Source organism: Bombus vancouverensis, chromosome 12 (assembly GCF_051014615.1).
Source record: "Bombus vancouverensis nearcticus chromosome 12, iyBomVanc1_principal, whole genome shotgun sequence".
Classification (NCBI taxonomy): domain Eukaryota; kingdom Metazoa; phylum Arthropoda; class Insecta; order Hymenoptera; family Apidae; genus Bombus; species Bombus vancouverensis.
Genome location: NC_134922.1, coordinates 8,903,540 through 8,925,592, shown reverse-complemented (window position 1 = coordinate 8,925,592; position 22,053 = coordinate 8,903,540). Strand labels below are relative to the sequence as shown.

Below are 22,053 nucleotides of genomic sequence, written 5' to 3'. Positions count from 1 at the left end.
AGCAGACCCGATCCAAAGACCCATTTCCAAGTGATTAATGATCGCAACAGATCTTTCCACGAGGACATCTCGTAAGCGAATTTTGCCAATTTACATTCACAGACCTTGTCAAACCGGACTAAATTTTCTTACACCGTCTCCAAGATATCAGTATCGATTTAACCAGAAACAAAAGACCTCGACCTCCGTGAAGATCAACAAAGCTCGCTTCATCGGAGAATCAAGCAGACCTGATCCAAAGAGCCACTTCAAAGCGTTCAGCGGCCGCAACAGATTTTTCCACGAGGATTTCGCAAGTGACTCGGACCTTCTCCAGACTCGTTACTATCGATTTCATCGGACACCCCTTTACGCGTTGCGACCGGCGACTGCCAGGGAATTTCTCGAGAGTTAGCAGCTGGCTGCGACAGCTTCTCATTTCGTTCCGTCGCCCCCGATCGACCCTCTCGACACGTCGGAGACGACACGGGGGCCGGCCATTTCGTGCTATTTTCTAACAAAAGCGGATCGCTCCGATGAAAGGTGTGTGCGCAACTCGGGATTTCGGGTTTCCAACTTCCGCCAGAGGCGACCTTCGCGCCACTGACAGACTCTATCTCCCTCGTTCTCGTACTCTCGATCAATTTCCTTGGCCCTGCATCCTCTTTCTGTGGCGGCCACCTTTGGCTATGGGACGAGGGTAGAATGTGTAATGAATTGCTTGTTTAATTAATTACGACCCTCGAGCGGCGCCCGCCTCGAGTTCGAACGAGCCGCCGCGTTCGTTCCGCCATCGGATCTGTCTCTTCCTTCTAGGACCCCGGATAGAATTCATAGGGCTGATATATTGCTGGTCGAGCGAAAGAAGGGTTCAATGATTCACGGCGAGGATACGAAATTTGTTTATAGCCCTTTCGAGGAGGGGGATGGAGAGTGAATCTTGTGTGGATATCGTACGGGTTTATCAGAAGACCGATCAACTTCAATTTTTATCGATTGCTTAATTTCGTTATACAGATAGGTGTTTAATATTCAATTTTAAAGAAAGAAATGATTTACTTTCATCGGTTCATCGATAATAAGAGGATGATACAACCATGATGATAACAAATTCTAAGGTAAATTTAAAATAGTGATTTTAAGTGAGATAAATTGTGACTTTTCTAGCATTTGCTTTTCTTGTTAAAAACCCCAATCTAATGTCGGAAACTGTTCATTGTAGCATTTATTCGTTGTAGGAACAGAATATCTTACTATTACGAGTCGATCAAATTAAATATTCATAACTCTACAACTTCTTGGAAAATTCATTATCGAGGTTGGTACTATATATATTTCCGGTGTAGTAATGGTAATATTTCAGCTTTCAAAATCTGTTCATAGTTCCTATGAATTTTTACATTTTCATAACCAATAACATATCTACGGAGAAATATTTCTTCTACATTCATTTACAACACAAAAGTTTTGATGTATTAGAACTGAGGAGAATCGAATGAGAGAAAACGTCGAATCTGCTTCTCCATGAAACTACAAAGAACTAATAATTCTTAATTTAGGGAACGAAACCAAAAAGAGTTAATACTCGTGTCTCTGAATTCGTTTCACCGGTGTCGGAGGATGTAGACGTAATAAAATTAGGGAGCGTGTCAAAGACGAGGAAGCGGTCGGTTTAAAGAAACGCCGATCGACCACCCACAACACGTAACCCTTTTATCTCGAGCCGCGTCCCTTCGACTAGATCCCTTTATTTCGGGGAAAACATTTTGTTTCTAGCAGATGCAACGCGCCGCTCATTTTATAGTATTCTCCATTACGGCCATCTACATTGCCATAAAGTTTCTAATAATCCAAATAAAATTTATGTATTTAAGTCGATGAACTACGAACCTTTGATAATCTTCGCGTGCACTTTGCGATACACGAATTTAAGGTATTTTATGACGATTTCGTGGGTGGTCCGAACAGGCGGACGGATGTGCATGATAAATATAAAACAATGTTACATCAGCTATTTTCGACGTGTAAAGAGTGCAAATGCTTGCAAGAATTGGCTTGGAGTATGACTTCTGAATTCGCTTTGTAGATACAAGAGAAATTTAGCACTTAATAGCGCTAGGAATCCTCTATACTCTATATACTGTCCATATTCTGTAGGAATGCTTCATTAGAAATGTTACTGTAAAATAGTTTCCACATAAAAGGAAAAGTACATGTAGATACATTGAAATAATCCTAACTATTGTTGTAATTGTAGCTGTGAAATAGAATTCCAAGGTTTTCCATAATATTCTTTTCATTAGGTACCATGTTTCTTCCATCTAAAATCTACAATTTGATGAAATTTAAAAAAATTGAAGTATTTACGACATTTCCATAAACTGTTGTTTGGCTCTTCGTGGGTTAAAGTAAAGACACGTTTCACAAGAGAGAAACAGCCAAAATAGTTTTATATTCTCTAACGAATGCGATGTACAATCGTACGGAACTAACGTGCCACTAAAAATCCTAAAAGAAAACAGAAAAGAAAGCTAGAAGGAAAAGAACAAAAAAAGAAAAAAAGAAAAAATGCAAACACACAGGAAGAAGTTCCAAAAGCTCGTAAATCCTAATGAAACATCCATCGATAACCGACGATCCCCTCTCCTTTCACATCCCTTGCAACTTCGATAGCTCAATCTCGGTGGCTTGCGTCTGGGCGTAGATTTACAAACAGCGAAGGGGTCGGTAAATTTCGATTCTCTGACATAATACCGGTTCCATTCGGCGTATAAGGTTGGGCAAACGTTCCGAAGGAACGAGGAAGCTGACACACGTCGCCACGAAATAACCGACGGCTAGGGGTGGTAATTGTGCGTCTGGAAGGCAGCAAGCGCGTTGTATTCGAAGGAGGATGCGGCTAGTCGGCAGTTCCTCTTTCAACGAGACGGCAAACTTCGCAGGCGACGCACAATATCTCCGCGGCTAAACGCCGCAGCCCTTTATCAATGTTATGGCGGCCGGCCGCGGTTATAAATAATGGCAATTGCGCGAAACTTAGCCCGACGAGCGAACCGCACCGCCGCCTCCGGGCCATTTTCAACTTGCGGCTTTCGACGCCTCCCGTCGGAGCGAGTTACGCGACCTGCACCAAGTCTCAATTTTTTTTTCACGAGCTATAGCATGTCGCAACATTGCGAAGAGTTGAAAAAATTGTACAAAGTTTCGAGATAGCTGGTGGTAATAGGTTGAAAGTTTACGAGATCAGGAGAAATTTAGATTTGCACGAGACTGTGGATTTTGAGGTCTGCACGCTTTTCAGAAGCTTAAACCTTCCCTTAAATCGTGAATCAATCGTAACACATAAACGTTAACACTGAAATTAAGAAAAATTTAGATGTTAACAAAACTGACACCCGTAAATGCTTAAACTTTGAAGAATCAGGCGAAGAGATTATTAAATTGTTGACTGATAGGTTTGAAAATGGCTGAATAAATTGCGAATAGCGAAAGTACGATTTGCTTTTGAATTAAAAATTATTTTAAGGATCGCGGATAGCTCGAAGTATCAAGAAATAATTTCCAATAAATCGATACAACTATTTCTCGTAAACAAAATCGATAGAACACCTCAATGTCCGATGTTAACACTAGTGGAGTGTAATTTAAATAATAAATAAGAACAGCAATGCTTACAGTGATACTCACTGGTCTTGGATCGCGGTTCTCGCGGCCCATCCACAGTTACTTTAATGGCCTTCGTGTACGTGGCAACTTGCGGTGGCGTCGTGGACACGGTGATGGTCAACGTGAAGCTCTTCCCTGAAACCACGAGATACAAAAATATTAGTTTTCGTCGCATTATATTTTGTCGTCTTTTTTTTTTATCGTTATAGATTGAAACAGAAGTTCGCAAACGTGGCTGGCCGACCGAAACTCTGGTAGTAACCAAATTAACCGTCGGTAATGTATCGAGGGCGTCGTCGACGGTGATGGTGACCAGCCAACACGATCGTCCTATTGGGGTGGTTGAGCCCAGTTATGTTAAAAAGCCTATTAGGGACCTAACGACGAAAAACAACCCTCTTTACTCTGCATAACTCGTGAAAGTTTAAGGGCAGCTGATGAATTTTTGCTCTGTATCTCTTTCGCTTTCTCTTTGATTCAAGACATCGTTATCGCCAGATATGCACAAATTATTTTGTCGTATTTTACAAAGTAATGTTATTTAAAATTCATAATAACATTTATAACAATCTAACCTCTTCCGAATCTCTCATAATCTACCACAACACAATTCTCAAAAAGCTACAAACTTTCCAAACAATTCCATATTGAAGTTCTTTACTAAAAAAAAAAAAAAGAAAAAAAAAACAAAAGAGTTGTTTTCTAATTTCTAAACAGAAACATGATAGTTTATCCCTGTTCCAAATAACTTGTTCTCTAAATTACAACGAGAGAATAGTAAATGAACCGGTTTGAAAATCGAACTTGGGTGGCGGGGAATTGCTCATCGAGAATCGTAGGACGTGGAAAGAAAGAAGGGGCGAAGTTATTGGGGGTGACCTTTAATGGTTCCACGGCGACTGGCACCAAGGGTGATACCTACGTGTGCAGGGTTGCCCGTGGAACCACTAACTTCAGTTGGGTGAAAAGGTTTGCCAGGGCTCGGCCATGGAGGATGCCGTGACTTGCAACAAACTGACGGGATTCCCCGCTCGAAAACGAGAAGCTCGCGTGGTGAACCACCGTGTGGCCACGCTCGACACTCGCCATTATTCCCCCGATACTTTCTCCCTTTCTTTCCTGCTTTCACCACGAGTAATAATCTTACAGTCGTCTAAAGGAAGAAGTTTCAACTAGTTGCAAAACGTTTCCTCGAATTCGCAGAACAAAAATTTTATGACTTAGAGTACGTAGTAGTCTGTTTGAAAAATAATAAGTCTATATCTCTGTAAGTTGTTACGTGAGTTCTATCTACTGCATCTATTCCATCTAATTGTTACTGCCATTTTCAAGTTATGACTACGAATTAATATTATCGGTGAAATTTTACAAGTCACGAATCTGTCTTCATAAGTTACGAGTCAGAATTTATAGTTTTATTCTTTTCTGGTTTAATTCGACGAGTTTCGAATCAGGTAATTGTCGTAAAATCGTAAATTCATAGGAAAGAACTATGTAATCTCCAATCTCTCATCTAATTTCTAATTTGTAACTTGCCAAAATTCGATAATATTGTTAATAATCAATGAAATCATTGGTGACTGTTGTAAAATCTTTTCATAGAAACTCCACTATTTTTCCAGACCTCTGTGAATCCTTTGCGATCTTCCCTAAAACCGCAGTTGTATGAAACAATAGCAAAGCAATTGCAGAATAATATAAAATTGAATTATTTCGTATCAAAATTTAATTTAATAGAAATACATGTAACAAGGAGATAATCACGTTATTGATTAGAAAAATTTACAATAATATGACTAAATTATGGATATCCTTTGAATGTAACTTACTAACGATAAGTATGAAATAATCACGACGAGAGATTGAATGTAATTCGAACCATAATTCTTCTCTATTTCTTTGTCGCCTCTCACTTCTCTTTGGAGGAATGTTTGTCATTTATAAAGGAATTAGATGCGATAGCGTGATAGGAGTTGTGTGAACTCGTATGGCGGATAACAGTGATTCACTTTTAGAATCGTGTAGAAGCGTCAGGAAGGGTGGGATAGAAAAAGCCACGCGATCAGCGATCCACTCGGGGTGAGAAACGATGAGGGCGAGAGAAAGAGTGAAAGAGGGTGCACGTGGAATTGCGGTGAACCTCTGCGTGTGCAACCACCGTGTTCTGCGTGGCACCACTTTTTTTTAACGCAACATTGTCCCCTCTTTAACGAGCGTTTTATCGAAACATCCCTTGCCTGATTCCAAAGATATCCCCTGTCATTTGCGATCTCATGTTCAATCAACGAATATCCCTTTCGAGCTCAACCTCTACATTGTAAAAGATTCTACATTCTAATTTCCCGAAGACTTCGTCTTTGGTTTCGGTAATGTATAATCCAATTAATCACCTAACACATAGAGGTGGGTGAAAGAGAGTTTATAAAATAAGAAGCATAGAAAGACATGGTTTTACAAAATGAATTTATATTTAATAAGCACAACGAAAAAATATAATATATACTTCAGAATAGATGATTGTAATGTGTGATAGAAGTTTGTAGTACGATAAAAAATATTTAACACAAATATTATTATTAAATTTGTAGTATATTTGTAGAGAAAGGGATGAGGTATACATGACATTTAATCACCAATATGTTGAACATTTTACTTAATTGTTCTGTAATTCCATTAAACGTGATGACACCTGTAAGGTAACACCTGCATAGGTTAGCCAATGAAACCTCACTGGCGGGTAGAGGCAGTAATTAAAGGATAAATGTAGTGACTGGACTTTACAAACGAGACGATCGTCCTTTCAAACAAATTCTCGACCGATCCCTTGGAGAGCGCAAACGATTCTAATCGCCACCAAGTCCGTTGTGCCAATCGTTGGCCGAAAAGCGTCGTCTTTATCAAAAATCAAATCGCAACAGTGTTCGCGGTTTCTTCGCGATTCCTAAACAGTATCAATTTTGAACATTCTTTTATTCGCTACTATATTTATTGGTAGATACTCGTTTCTAGGAATCTGGCTAACTACAATAGAGAAATTGAGTTAACAGATTCAATTTAAACGAATTCTCTTGCTGGGCTTAAAATACACGATATTTTCTCAATCTCTCGTTGTTATATCAGGAGCTAACGGTGTCTCATAATATACAACAATTTTAGTCATTCTGTGCAAGCTTCAAGATTGAAGTTCTAAATATTGAAACTTGGATCACTCAAATAATTCTACCTTCTACTGTATGCTCAAATTATATATAGAACTTTTTCTAGGACTTTTTCTGAAATTTACGTATCAATTGCTAATGTGATGGAATGGAAGAAATTGCTCTAAACGAGTAAAGGATTGAATGTGATAAACATTAAAGAGTTAAACTGAACTGTTGCCGAGTGTGGATGAAGGTAAGTGAAAAAAAGGAGGATAGGCAAAAGTGTGTAGAGATCGATTTCCTGATAACGCTCGTTAACATACGATTCTCAGGGAAAATGTGAACCGTGCGTGTACACGGCTAGCAGAACGGTGTAGATTGTTGCGGGTCCGTTGTCGAGCTAACTAATTAATTTCAATTTTCCCAAACGAATCGCAAATGTGCTATTGTACGCTGATAACGAATTGATTATGGTCAGGATGAACTGCCGTCAGCGAAAACCGGTCCACCTTTCCTTCAAAATCACCGTTTTGCTTCAAATACGACGAAATTACGAAATATATAAATATGCGAACATTGTATGCAAACTTTTGCGGAATATTATGTAATTGCATATAATTATTGGAATCGTATCATTTAAAACTTCTAACAGATGCCATTCTTTTGGTGAAATCGAGACACGTGAGCGAGCACTAACAGCGAAGTTTATTGAGTATCAAGCGTTCATTACACGTAATGATTCATACGTACTAGAATACCTCACAGTCAGATTATTAAGAAAATTATTAGCAATCAGAATTCGTTACGTTAATAAAACTGTTTGTAATACGAGCTAAATTTCATACGTATTACAGATGACAGTTCTACTATTCTCTTCCTAATTTTCCATTTTCTTAAAATAGTCTAGATTCGAAGAAACCAGAACACGTCGTGCCAGAATCTTGTAATATCGATGATAAGCTATAGCCCTGTTCCCGCACGTTCGTCTACAATGCCAGCTGTATCGCGGCAAGGTCTGGATCGTTTCCACCCCCTTCAACCCTAAGCTCTGTAACGAGATAGATCATTTGGGCGCTTATAGTTTCAGCCCTACGAGCAGACGGATACCCTTCAACTTTCTACTCGCGAATAAACCTATGTATCTAGCGACGGGGTCTCGTCAGATCTTGTACAAATTTACTTAATTTTAAACACCATAGAGTACGTGTCGTAATTTTTTGGACGATTTCTTCCAAGAAATTTATCCTCAGCGTTTTCACTTCATAATAATTTTCAATTCTTCTCGAAAGAGAACGAAACCTAAAATTTCTATCACACAGGCATACAAAGGAATATTCATGATTGTTAGAGGAAAGAATTCTGTTGACGTTTCCATTGCAAAATAGTTTTCGAACCTTCCGGAAACAGAATGAAAGCTAACCTTTCCGTCACATGCATACAGAGGAATGTTTTCGAGTTCGACAAACGGTAGGATCATTAGGGATTCGCTGGAGAGTTTGGCGCGCATCGGTTCTCCCAGGGAATATTCAAGGAGCCAGGGAGTCGCAGGAATCCTGACGAGAGACACTTCTCTTACATTCTTCATCCTAGCTTATGTTAATTCCGCGCTCGACGAAAACAATTGAGAGCTAATCCCAGACAAATGACTGGCGCGCTTCTGTGAGCTCGAGGGTGGATTCAACCCCCTCGTTGTCGGATAGAAAATTCGGGTATTTCATGGTTTCGAACGTCCTCCCTCTCCCCTATTTTCAACCCTAATTCAGCCTTTAAATCTATTCTACCATTCGTCTTGCGATTTCAATACAAAATAAACTATCTTAACTGCGACTGACAATAAGAGTATATTAGTCATTGACAGTTGAGACGTTGGAAAAGAATCATAGCAGTTAACTCTATCATTCATTCGTGAGAAAAATGTCTGCATATGAGAAGATGTCATCTGTTTTTATAATAATCGAACAACCCGTGGCTCTCAGCATTTACATGAAGGGAACGTTTTTAATAAAGTAAAGAAGAAGAATAAAAGATATTTTGCAACCTTAAACGTCCATGTAATCCGTGTAACACGTGTGCTAATTGAAAAGAATAAAATCTTTCGATAGAAAGAATCTGTCTCAATATCCAATATACCGCACAACCAAAAAGCAAAACACGAAAGATTTTCACAGAGATGTTCGAAGTAGGTCAAAGGAGTTACCTAATCAGCAGGCACGAAACAACCCTAATAACGTTAATTAAAATAAAGTGAAACCTCAATTAATATCGGCCGTCCCTGTTTCCAGGGGTGTCGGCTCTTTTCAAGCCCCTTCTCATCGTTTCCGCGCGAAACGAGCCTGTTCTCAGGGGGCGAGACTTCGACGAAGGAAAGTAAAGAGGAGGTTGCTCGGCGGTGGTGCGGACAAATAAAACCCATTACCCACCCCAAGACGACGTCGTCGTCTCCTCGAGTTCGGTTGGCACACCAATCAACGACTCGGCAACCCCTGCGAAACGTCCAATTTTCGAGGTCGTCGCGGCCGCTTACGAGAGGACTCTTTTCCTCGAGGAAAAACGAGGGTCGTCGCGAAGGCGTCCGCGACCTACCCTTACTACGCGGCCGAATTCTTTGAGCTTCCTTCCCGCCAAACCCCTCCTCCACAGTTTTCTTCCCGTAACGCAGCGTGTCAACGCGAAGATCAACAACTCCGTAGTTTAGTGAATGAAGAAGAAAGGGGCGGATTCGTTGCGAACTAATTTCACGAGTTACGTGGCTCTTCTTGCGAAGTCTGTTTGACTGTTGCAGAATATTCTCGCGAGAAGGGAAGTAAACTTTGAATTTGAATTTTAGAGGGAGGCTATATAGTGTTTGCAAGAGTATTTTATGCCTTTTTCTCGAAGATGTTGTTCGATTGGTGCATCAAGTTCTCGTGGATGAATTCGTAGAAATATCTGGATTCAAATTTTCTACGGACAATCGCTAGGACTTATAGTTCTCGGTGTTTATTTTTGCAAAGACTGTTAATATTTATCGAATGATTTTGCTGCTTTTTTTAGAACACTTTGGCTATTGCATAACGTTACCACGAACAACTATGGAAATATATTTTGGAAAAGGAAGATAGTGTGACTTGTAGTCTGGTACTTTTCTTTTAACGAGACTGTCGCATGAAAAGATTGTTTTCTTGATCGTTTGATGTATGACTTTTTTGTAGATAAATTTGTGAAAATATCTTCTGTATTCAAATTTTATGAGGAGGAAAAAGGTCGTTTGCATTTGACGCTTTGTCAAAGGTACAGATTTTTAAAAATTAGTTGGATAAAAGACTCACCTCTGCCGCTTCTCCCGACGAACCTAAGATCATTGAACTTGGCCACCTGGTTCTTCATCAGAGCGGTCGAGTTTCTCAGCTCAGCACAGCAGTTCTCGTCGTTACCAGCACGAACAGTGACCAAAGTGCCATCGCCGACCTCGCCTAGAGCCACCACCTTGAAGGCTACTGGAAGGGTCTTGTTGGACCTCCAGTGAGCTGGCAATACGCTGCAGACCAAGTGAGGGGACCCTGTAATGAAATTAAATATACCTAACCTCACAACTAAACCAGGAACATAACATTTTCAGACATCTATCGCCTCCCGTATATCAATATTAATTAATTTTCTGACTATGGTTAAACGACATGGACGAAGATATTTTTCGATTGAAAAGTTTCTCTATTATCTGTCTACTTGATAACTAACTTTATATGTAGTTATACATGCAGACTGTGATATATAACATTTTTTAACTTTTTGAATCTTGCCTTTCTGTCTCTTTTTCTTTGAAAGCTTGAAACTCTGTCTTTCACACATAATTTGAATCTTTCTAACATTTACATAAACGTGTATTTTGTATCCTTTTTAGGATTAAGTGATACGAATCGTTAAGCATCAAACATTTTACATGTTACAATCTGTTAATAAGAGCACAGATACGGGCGAATTCTAACAAAATACTGCGGATATTTATGTATTTATGGGAAATCTAAAGATGCAAAACCTACTAGTGTTCTATTATCTGTGCGACAGAACATTTATCTGGATCGTTAACGATCCGAATCATAAACAAGTCGATCATATAACAGAAAATTCCATAGCTATAATTTTTCGTTCACATGAGACTTTACACGTTCAACTAATTGTAAGTAGATCCAACCGATCGCAATCAGACACCAACTACAATTTCGGCTCAGTATGTAGACTCCATCTATATTTACACATTTTCCTAATGAATAACTTGTCTCTCTATCCACCTACATTTCTACTAAACTCAATTTTTATACAAAAGGGAGCCTGTTTTATATACTAAAACTAGAGTAAACAAAATAAGATACAATGTAGGTGTCACTTTTCAAAAAAAAAAAAAATCATTCAACGCGTTTGATATATAATAAAAGATTCTTGCGCAGAAAAATTTAGTTCGATAAAAATTCACGTAAATGAAGATACGGTGTGTGGTAAAGATTCCCATAAACCCGTAAAAATCCACAGTATACCGATCGTTTCTCGCGTATACCTGTCCGAACGAGTTCTCCAGGGTGCTCGCTGACGAAGTCACCGAGGGTTCTCTCGGCCAGGATGTCGCTGGTCATCTTGGTGTAAGCATCGGTCAAAGGAGAAACACCCGACTCCGGCGAGGCGGCAGCGCCAGGAGCCGAGGCTCCTGTCAACTGCATCCTGTCGCTGGTTCCGCCGCTCTCGCTGGGAGCACTCGCTGTTCCACAGCTGGACTCGTTGCTGGACCCCCTCACCGAGCCAGCGCCGCTTCCGGATACCGTGCTTCCGCCACCGCCGCCGTTGCAACGGCCGAATATATCCATAGGCAGTCAGAACGCCGGATGATACATCCTTCCATTCGGTTCACTGCTGGAACTTCTCGGCTCTTACGAGGATCCTCACCCGGTACACCTTTTCCTGGGTCAGGCTTCGCGACCTGACATGGCGCTGCCCGACGCTCGACGATTCTTTCTCCGATTACTTTGATACACCCTCTTCTCTCGAAGATTTTACTTCAACGGCGAGCTCAGAATAGCATTTGGCAATCTTGAAGAATTCTTTGTATATGTACTCGTGTTATTCTTTCTTCGAGTACTTCCGTACTTCTTTCGGAAATTTTGCTTCGATAATGACGTTGAAGAGTTTGTGGAAGATTATGGGAGATTTTGGGAGATTTTGGTAGTTTTTAGAAAGTTCGATGATCCTTACGGATGAAAGCTTTTAAGTTAATTTTTAATGGCGTGAATCGAGGATCTTCCAAGTTGATTTCTTTGGATCTTGAGATTACTTGATTTGTTGGATCTTTGCAGCTTGTTAAGTTTTGTTTCCAGCGGCCCACTCTTCAAGAAACACTATTTACAGGAAATTTTATCTTGCGGTAATGAAGACTCGCGCGTTGATTAATGCAAACATCAGAAGCATCTAAGAAAACTTTCGATCTCCTGGTTTCACCTGTAACCAAGAAAATTCAGGTCAAAGGTAGATAATGGAGATTTTTAGGGAAGAAAGACAATTGTCCCGTAGTTACTACATTCACGGGCTCGATTATTTTAAACACAATAATTTATCTATGATGTGAATTTTGTCAGTTACTATTTTCACAGATCCTATAATGTTGAACGCAACAATTTACATATTTTAATAATCGCTACAAAGAATAACGTGAAAAGAATATTGAAAGGACATTAATTAATTTAAATACCAACTGACTAATATTTTTACACCGCAATATACTGCTCAAAGATCAAAGAGGATTTCCATAAAATTCTAGACGAGGATATAGAGAGAAGGAGATGTTAGAAAAGTTTCTAAGCGTTGGTCCATGTAATAAAATGAATTCAAAACAAACGATTTAGAAATGTAACAAAAAATACAGAAAAGAAGCTGCTTAGAGATTTCCTGCATTCCTAATGCCAAACACGAGAGACACGTATTTTCAACTTTTTATAATTTAGTGAAGTTCTCCCCGCTATCTATGATTGTAATTAAGTAGCCCTAAAATTTAGAGTTTATATAAACGAAATTCTACTGTATTAAAAATTGAGTTACGTGTGATAACATTTAAGTTCGGTTGTAGTATTATATTTAAGATATGAAACTTATAATACTATACTTGGCAACTCGTTCAAGTCTCTACCTCTACACCGTTCAAGAATAAAACATTTCCAAACCTCCCCAATCATTTTATTTGCATCCTCCAACATTCAAACCAAATTTCGTACAACATTTTACCATGGTCAAAGCCAAATGGCAGAGACTCGGAAAATAGCATAGCTTCGAAAAGGGCAAGATCGAGACCAGTTAGCGTGATCAAAAAAGCGTGGGAGAAAGGGTTGGTCCCAGGAGAGTCTCGAGGCAGAGGGTGTAGTGCCGTCGCCGGTGCGACCAACCCTTCCGCTTCTAATCCATTTAACGACGGCTAGCAAGGGCCTTTATCTCGCCTGGAGCCCTTCAATCGACTCGATCGAGCTTCGAACCGACGCGATACACCCTGAACCGATCGCGTCGCCGCTGATAAAACGCGAAACGAGAAGCTGGTACGGAAAAATGGTGAATAACAGACGCCGAACGAAGAGAGGGAAGAGAGGGAAGATAGGGTGGCGAGCGTGCCACGTACGAGAAAAAGAGACGAAACGAGTGGTTGACACGGACAGGAACGACTCGCACACTTTTCACGCGGGTCGGCCGGTGACGTCACCGTTCATTCAGTAATTTTTGCGCACGTCACCGGGGCTGACACACCGGATCCAGGTGGTTCCAGGAGGGGTTGGAGCGGGCTGGTGGTGGGGACGGAAAAAATAGGGGAAAAAGAACGCCCGCCGGTAGGCAACCCCCACACGCCACATGGATATCCAACCCCTACGCACGTAACAACCGCGTGTCAAAGTGCACGTGGCACGTTACCACGTTGTTCTGTCAGTGGCAGGCCAGGATAGCGCCGTCAGATACCGAGCAGGATTCGGTAATCGTTCAGACACTCCGGCGCCGCTCCTAATCAGCCACTTGTCATCGGAACGTGTCGCGGATCACCAGGCCATCGGGCACGATAACGAGCGATCGGCGCCTGATTATTCGCGGATTTCCACTCCTTAGCTGAACACACGAAGGCAACGCGTCTTCGCTTCGTACGTCGTAGGTAATTAGCTTAATTCGCTTTATCAATGCGGATTTTTTGGAGAAACTCGTATGCAAAATCTTTCGGTCGGACTAGAGATACGAAGTTGTTTCACAAACGTTTGAGACAAAAGTCTTCAGATCCAGTCTGATTAAAGCATTCGGTTTGAAGCAATTGAAGCAATCGGTTAGAGTTGTTAATGTGAATTCTCTAGAGAGACTTTCGTCGAAGATTCTCGGTGTTTGAGAGGATGGTGATTAGATCAATAAAGTATGGAGCTGTTTGACGAAAGTTTGAGACGGAGTCTTCTGTTTTAGGAGTCTACGGATGTAGATTAGAATAATTGTCATTGTCAAAGTTGATTTTTGAGGGGAACTGTTGTCGAAGAATACCAATGTTTGATAAGATGGCAATTAGATTAGAGGTATGCAATTGTTTGATAAGAGTTTGAAGGCTGAGGAACTCCGTGTGTAAATAATCAGACCAATGTACTTTGTTGATGTAGATCTTTGAAAGAAACGTTTGTACTTGTTCGAAGACTTCTTCAAAGAGTCTTTTGACTCGAAGATGACGATTAGAGATTATGATAGCACGATGCTAATGAAGATAGAGGGGAGAAGAATCTTACGACCCTCCTGAAAGAACGACACGGCGACGGATAAGATTCTCGCTTAACTTCGCATTCAAATCTCTTGCTGGGCTACTCTCGTGTTTCCACTTCCGGAGAAAATATTTCCATCGACTCTTGAAAGTATCACGGTAATATCATTCGCACTAATTGCGAAGCTTGTTATATCGCTAAGACGATTTTTGACGTTTCTTCTTAAATCCATGACACATCCGAGCATCGAGGAAGAAGAATCTTCCTTCGTGGAGAATTCGAAAGATGCTTCGAAAAAGCGAGAAGAAATTCTTGATTAAATTCTTCGGCATATTCATGGACCTAATCACCAAGTAATACAAGTTCCATTGAAAGAATCGCACTCACTGTCTGGCCGTGTTCACCGCAGCAACCGACGGACTATCACAATCTTCACCGCAACAAAACCTCACTCTCATGGACCCTTCGATTTCCACAGCAAAGCTTCCATCCACCACAATCTTCTCTACTGTCATCGGTCCAGCATAAACGAGATACAAGTTCACGACGTGTTATTGTCAACCTGCAATCTCTCTATCCACCAAACGATGTACACCAAAATCCCACCAAAGAAACCGATGTAATTCAGCACACTTCAACTCTAAACAATTTTCATCTTCAGAGCGTCTGAAAATCCGCAAAGTTTCCGAATGTTCGAAGAATATCTTGGAATGTTCCAGTGACACGAGGGATTCCGAGATAGCTGGCGGAGAATCCGAGAAGGCTGGCGTGTTTTGGTAGTCACAGTCGTCTCTGAAAATACCCGTCGGGGCCACTAACTATAATTTCGGCGGTTCGTGTGAGGCAACAGCCGTTGACGCACTGGTCCATGCCAACACACGCAGCATCCCTTTCCCCTTTCCTGGTTCCTCTCACACCCCGTGAGCAACCCCACTCCTTCCGCGAGCGTTCGTCTCCGTTCGTCGCACAAGCGTATCCTCTCTTTCTCTTCCACTGGCTCTTTTCGTCTCACATTCTCTGGCTGGCTTGGCCCTCTTTCTCTTTCTCCTCCGTTGCTCTTTATCGCTTTATCTCCCACCGGACCCCTAACCCTCTCTCTAACCTCTATCCTTCTCTTTCTCATACTCACGGCCCTCTCTTTCCCACCCCTTTCGTTTCGACCCTTTTGCGGTGTGGCTCGCGTGCGTCTGACGGACCGACGGACCGACGGCTCGCGGGGCGGAGCGGAGCTAAACCGAAGCGGGGACGACTTCGATCGATCGATCGATTCACCGGGTGAATCGGTCGGCGACTTTTTTCTTTCGCGTCGTGGCGTGCGCCAAAATTCGCGCCGACCGTCGTCTCGCCTCGTAACGAGCGTCGTTGCGTTTAATTAGTCGAAAGTTAATGAGGAGACGGACCGAGCGTCATCATCATTGTTCTCGGGTGTTTGCCAGAGAGTTTCCACCCTCTCCCTCCCCGCCGCTGTTTCTCCCTCGTCTCTCGTTTACCCGCCGATATGAGGTTGAGGGCCCCGCGATTTAATATCGAGAACACCCGCGTAACTGGACTCTCCAACCGGATTAGCGGGATCGTTGGTGTTTTTCAACGGCAACTCGAAACCCAAAGCCCAGTGGTTTCCCGGTTTCGCGGTTTTCGACGCTGCTAACTCAAATTTCTGACGTTCGGTGCACTCGCGCTCTGATCGCTCTGCATTTCAGACGTTAGGAGGTGTCCAGGATTGTTTTATTAGAAAAATAGATATCGTATGTCGATAGTAGGATGACGAGTTAAATCGTTAATCGTAAAGCAGAGAAGCAAACGCTTGAAATTTTTTAACGCTTTTCGTAAAACGTAAAAATTACTGTTTATCTGTAGTAAGATGAATTAAACAGTTAGTTAGAAAGTCGAAAAGCAAATAAAATTTTCCGACGCTTTTCGTAAATTATATAGAACCGAATGTAGGTACTCTTGGTGGTAACTAACCGTAGGATAAAATCCAATAATCAACCGCAAAGAGGAAAGCGATCTAACAATTTTTGTAAAATACGAAATTGAGGGTGGAAATACTTGCTGTATTCCAAATAATCATAATGACTACTGCGATGAACTGTGAACATGCAGCATCCACACGAATAAAAGATTCTTCTTAATCCATTAATTTAGAAAACAAAAGTTTCACTATGGAAACTCGGGGGAATAAGAATTTACAACGTAAGAAAGTCCCACTTGATAATATGATATAGGTATCGAAACTTGAAAAATAGAAGATATAAATATAGAATTGAGTAGTTTCAGTACCTAATCGAAAATTATACAGTGACTAGTAGATTAATTGAGTGCAAGTAAATTAAATTATGTATCATTTAGTAGTATATGACTATAAAAATTCGATACTGTGAAGATGAAATATAAAACCTGATAAAAACAATGCTTCGTTGAAAAATAAGATAACCTGCAAATACTTTTTGTAGCCACTACATTATAAATTGTATTTTGCAATTTTTAATTATAAAAATTAAAGAACATTGGATGATGAGTATTCCAAGAATACTTGATATCCACACGATATCTGAAAATTTTTGATTTAGAATTTCTCGCAAAGTCACAGATGATTGGTTCTGTCTTGGCTCGTTATTATCAGAAGCTTCGTGGAAAATCGGCACGTCATCGAAATGTTGACACGTCACAGACGTTTCCTTGGAAGTGTTCTCTCGATTCTTCAGCTTGGTCGATCGAAAACAGCAGACACGACGGTATACACTGCACCGACATACGCTACAATGAAGCTTCACTTTCGAAAATCAAACAGAGAGAACCGCTGGGTCGGCGCATCCTCGCAGCTGCACTGTTTGTACGAACGTGCAAACAATGGAACTACCCATTTCCTGTGCGAATATATCCTGACGATAGCCAGCCGGTCGCGGACTTGCCGCCAGGCAAACACGTACGATTGACGCGCGCGGATCTCCGCTCGAAAGATCGATACTTCCCTCCTCGATCTTCGATGCTTCTTCCCCCACATCGTATCAATCGATGCCCCGCTACCCATCAATCTTTCTCATTTGCTCGAACAATCGTCTATCTCTTCAAAAATAAACAGATATTCTGCATTTTGTGAAGAATAAAAAAAAATTTGGAACTACACGTTTGCTCATGAAATCTCACTGAATGTTAAGATCTAGAGCCTCTTTCAAATATCTTTCAAATATCGTTCAAATATCTTAGAGCCTTTGCTCCTCAAATCTCAGTATCCAACTTCAATTCTTGCATTTTTTAAATTAAAAATTTTCTTGCTCTGCAAGTTCATACTCTTCAGAAGAGTTTTTGTACAAAAATTTTCGTTTTCCAAATTAGGAAATCAAGCGGAATCCTACTTCCTGCGCTTAGACCAAGAACCGAAGCTGCTGGATGAGTAATTAATAATTAGATAATTATAGAACCTTGCTATAAGGTAAGCTGGCTGTCAATTGTTTTATATCTTCTGTTTTTCAAATCCCAATATTCAATATTTCTAAATTAAAACATTTTATTTCTCAGAATGTCTACTGCAATAAAAATTATACCCTTAAAACACAGAACGAACTCTCCTACATTCGGAATTTTCATATCTCTGAATTTCTATAGCGAGGTGTATGTTTTCTATAATGTCAACGTATCGAAATATAATATCATTGATCTGAAACCGTGAAATGGGAGGAGAACGAATATAACCACCGTGGAGCATCGAAGCGCATTAGGCTGACGGAATCAGAACGAAAACGACGGAACGTTGCAGCCTGGCGCCATGGTAGCCCAACAGTCTGTCGCTTATTTGAATAACAGCAACGAGATTCGCGGAATGAATCGCGCGAACTGGCAGAGAAGTAGCGGTATTCAGCGGCGAACGATCGTCGACGAGACGGTGACAAACAGCGATATGGTGGAAACGTGGAAACCGGACGGCCGTCGTCGTATTGACAAACGACCTAACGCCCGTGTGGACCGTTGCGTTCGACGAGATTCGAATTATCTCTGTTGGAGCTTGTCAATGCAAATGCCATACCTACATTCAATTACCGCTCGTCACGCTTCGATCAGCGCGCGACCGGCCAACCACGGAATATTCCTGCTCGACTTCTTTTTACCATCGTCGATTTTCCCCTCGTTACTGTTTTCACGGGTCGTGATTCGATTATTTTGAACAAAACAATTTGTCTATGGCATTAATTCCAGTGGTGTATAATGTGGAACGAACGGTGAAAGATACCAAAGAAGAATATCGAATTGTTAGCGTGTCGAAGCAGCAAGGAGCGTTTGGTATTTTATTTTAGGAAAATTGAAATTCATCCACGGTGAAAGTAAGATCAAGATCTGTCTACTGTTCTTACTCTTGTTGGCGTTTTTATGGAGCTTGTTTATTTCGTTTGTTTACTTTAAATACAATAATTTTCGTATGGTGGTCAATTTTCAGTAATGTACATGTGTAATTTGATGGTTGGAAAATATAAGAGGAGAATATTGAATTGTTAGTACACTGATGTGTTGGAAGTTTATTAAAATTTGGGAGAACTGAACTTTTTTCTTAACTTGGATGTTAAGTAACTATTATATATTTCCAGGATGTTAAAGAGGTGACTTATTTTAGAAGAATTAAAATTTCTCGAGAATTTAGATGCCATCTGACTAATATTTTGTCACATGTTACAATGATTAAGTATTGCGATTTAGTAGTTCAGTATTCAAGTTACTGAAATATGGCTACTTCATTCTCCTCTCTTTTTTTTTCTTTTAGATAATGTTGATCATGTTTTTCTTTTAATTAATAGTGTCTGTTTGTCATACTAAATGTTTTGCTTCTTTTCCTATATCTTTTTATCAAAACACACGAACTTCAAAAGTGTCAGTCGTGTATAATCTAACAGCAACTAAACTAATTGAAAGATTTTCATGAAATTCTATAATGTATAATAATACGCGGAAGAAAGAATATTAGAAAGAGTTTTAGACGTCTGTTATAGCTTTCGAGACAAATGTGGAGATCTGTCAGTCAATTCAGATCGCTAGATTAGCGCAGCAGACCATGTGACAATAATGACAATAATTAATAGCTCCATTATCGATTAATGATAGTTTCTAGGGTTAGAATGAAGCACGTGCTCCATGTACTATTAACGAGGTACATATACTTCAAATCTCAAAAGTAGCAATATCCGAAAGGCGGCTTTCTTTCACAAGTAATATCCAGAAATTTACATTCGAAAAGATATTTTGAAACTATTTCGATCTCGAACTTTGATCGATCGTTACGTGGAATTTACTGTTTCGTCAAAAGGAAAGATAGTTTTACAGTGTATGGATAGTTGGAAATATTGAGACAGAACGGTAGGAATCGAGAGTATGATAACGAGACTAATGGAAACGCAATCCGGAGCACGTGTCGTTAAAGGAAGCGAACGTGATCACGCAACGCGGCGGGATTCATCGAAAAACCGTGTTACGCGGAAATCGATGCTCGTAAAACGAGCACACGGTCGAACGACACATGGAAAACGAGCGGGTGAAACGCGACAAAAAGATCGAGCCCATTCGCGTGATCGCCGCGTCCGACCACCGACGCCCTATTCCCCTTGCAGTCAAGATTCTACACGCGGTAACTTTCCCACTTTTCCTACCGCAAATTCTTACATATTTCCATTAATTTACTTATTATTCTATTTTGAAAAATTATATATTTCAGAACATTTTTAATGTGATTTATAAATGTGATAAATATCTTTATAAAAATCAGAGTTCAAGTAAATAGTAAAGACTTTTCATTAAACTTAAAGCATACCAATGTCATATTTTTACTCTATCAATTGTATTTGATTTCTGGACCGCTACAGCTTTCTACAGTATCTAAAAGACACTCGTTCTATGAATCACTATTTCTTAAGATAAAGTAATTCTTACACGGTGGCTACTGAACAGTGTTTCTATGTAGCAATTCAAAATTCGAATCACGAGCCACCTTTTATAAAAATTACAATTTATTTATGTCGTATTACGTGGTTCATCCCATAACAAAGAATCCTATCTACTATCCTATAGTGATCAGAAGACGCTCGTTCCTTAAATCAATGAATCGACAGGAAAGAACGATTAACAACAAATTTTGAATATACGATATCTCCTCCCCAGGACAATTTCCAAAGAGTGTCTTTGAAAAATATCTCGCAAAACTTAATATTCATCGTAACAACAGCACATTCTACCTATAATACTACTGTTCAGAAGCCAAGCATTCTTAAGATCATTGCGTCAGAAGGAATCTACTGGTAGCAACACTTAATTAATTATTAATAATCCTTCCACTTATTAAATAGAGTGTTTCTGCATAACAATTAAAAATCCAAATAGCAATGCACGTTTCGCTAAAATTGACATACATGAACCAACATCCTAATACACGACTCACCCCATTCAACCAACAAATTCAACCTACAGAATCCTATAGCGATCAGAAGACACTGGTTCCTTAAATCACATCCACCATAATCTACATCTTCTTCTACCTTCTCACCAAGCCGGCCGTAGTCGAAATACGCACATCGGTCGAACAACAACAACAACAACGGCACGTGTCACGAGGCGGCGTAGTGCGTAGCGCGATCGGAAAAAGGAAAAAGTTACGGCGTACCATGCGTGGAGAGCGGCGCGCGTGCTTCGAAACCGGTTCGTCGGTACGCTCGATTGGACAACAATACACGAAGAACGGTACCGGGGCACGAGCAGAAGGAGCAACAACAGCACAGCACCAACAGCAACCGTGCCGCGTGAATACTACGCCGCCCCCTCCCTCGTTCGTCGCCTCTCTCGCCCCCAAAGAGGGGTTAGCCGCCTCGTCTCTATCCCGTAGAGGGTAGTTTCGCTCTAACGAGCACGACCGCCCCACTGGAACTGGAACTCTCTCCCCTCCGTCGACCGTGCGCGCCCCCTTCCCGCGATCAACCGCCCCTACCACGTGCCACGACCACCCCTACAACGACAAAGACGGGGGACGTACGCGGTGCGAGTAGGGGCAGCCACCGACGGAACATGTGTAACACGCAGCCTTGATTACACGCGGGCTTGTAAAAATTATTATTATGGCCGTGAGCGCGCGGCCGCGCATGCAAACCAACCCTATACACCCCCGCGCACGCCAAATTTTGTTGTTTCCTTTACCGACGCGGGGGTAGACGCACCGACGAGCTGACCTCGGATACTTTCACGCTAATGGGTTCAATGTCAGGCCGAATGAGCTGCAAACGTTTTTTCCATTTTGCCAGTTGTTAATGGTTTTGTTTAGGCACGGTTTGGGAGGGGAGGGGGTAGATAGTTTTTTGACGAAGAGCGGCGCAGATCCGATTGTTTATTTGATTTAGAAAACGATACATAAGATTTTGAATATGAGGGATTTTGAAAACTGGAGATTTTGAGAAGAGGCTAGTAGAGCAGTTTGGATTGTTTGAATTGTTATTATTTTGGGAGGCGGAGATTTTAAGGAGATAACGTAGGTGGTGCGGTTTTCTTCGGTCTCTTCAGAATATGAATAGTTT

The 22,053-nt window shown here is 40.9% G+C and overlaps 1 protein-coding gene across 3 annotated transcripts in view; it reads right to left on the bottom strand.

Moving 5' to 3' along the window:
* LOC117155277 (uncharacterized) overlaps nucleotides 1-21,266 on the bottom strand; it is a 32,867-nt gene extending 11,601 nt beyond the window's left edge. For 2 of the 3 annotated variants that reach the window (XM_076623463.1, XM_076623464.1), the window contains exons 1-4: nucleotides 14,900-15,353; nucleotides 11,317-12,248; nucleotides 10,094-10,324; nucleotides 3,667-3,780 (exon numbers count right to left, since the gene is read on the bottom strand). In XM_076623463.1, the coding sequence (XP_076479578.1) occupies nucleotides 3,667-3,780; nucleotides 10,094-10,324; nucleotides 11,317-11,620 (649 nt within the window). In that variant the 5' untranslated portion in view covers nucleotides 11,621-12,248; nucleotides 14,900-15,353. Of the gene's footprint in view, nucleotides 1-3,666; nucleotides 3,781-10,093; nucleotides 10,325-11,316; nucleotides 12,249-14,899; nucleotides 15,354-20,930 lie in introns of those variants that run through there. The other variant, XM_033331095.2, reaches the window with a different exon arrangement.
* Between the last annotated feature and the right edge of the window lie 787 nt (nucleotides 21,267-22,053).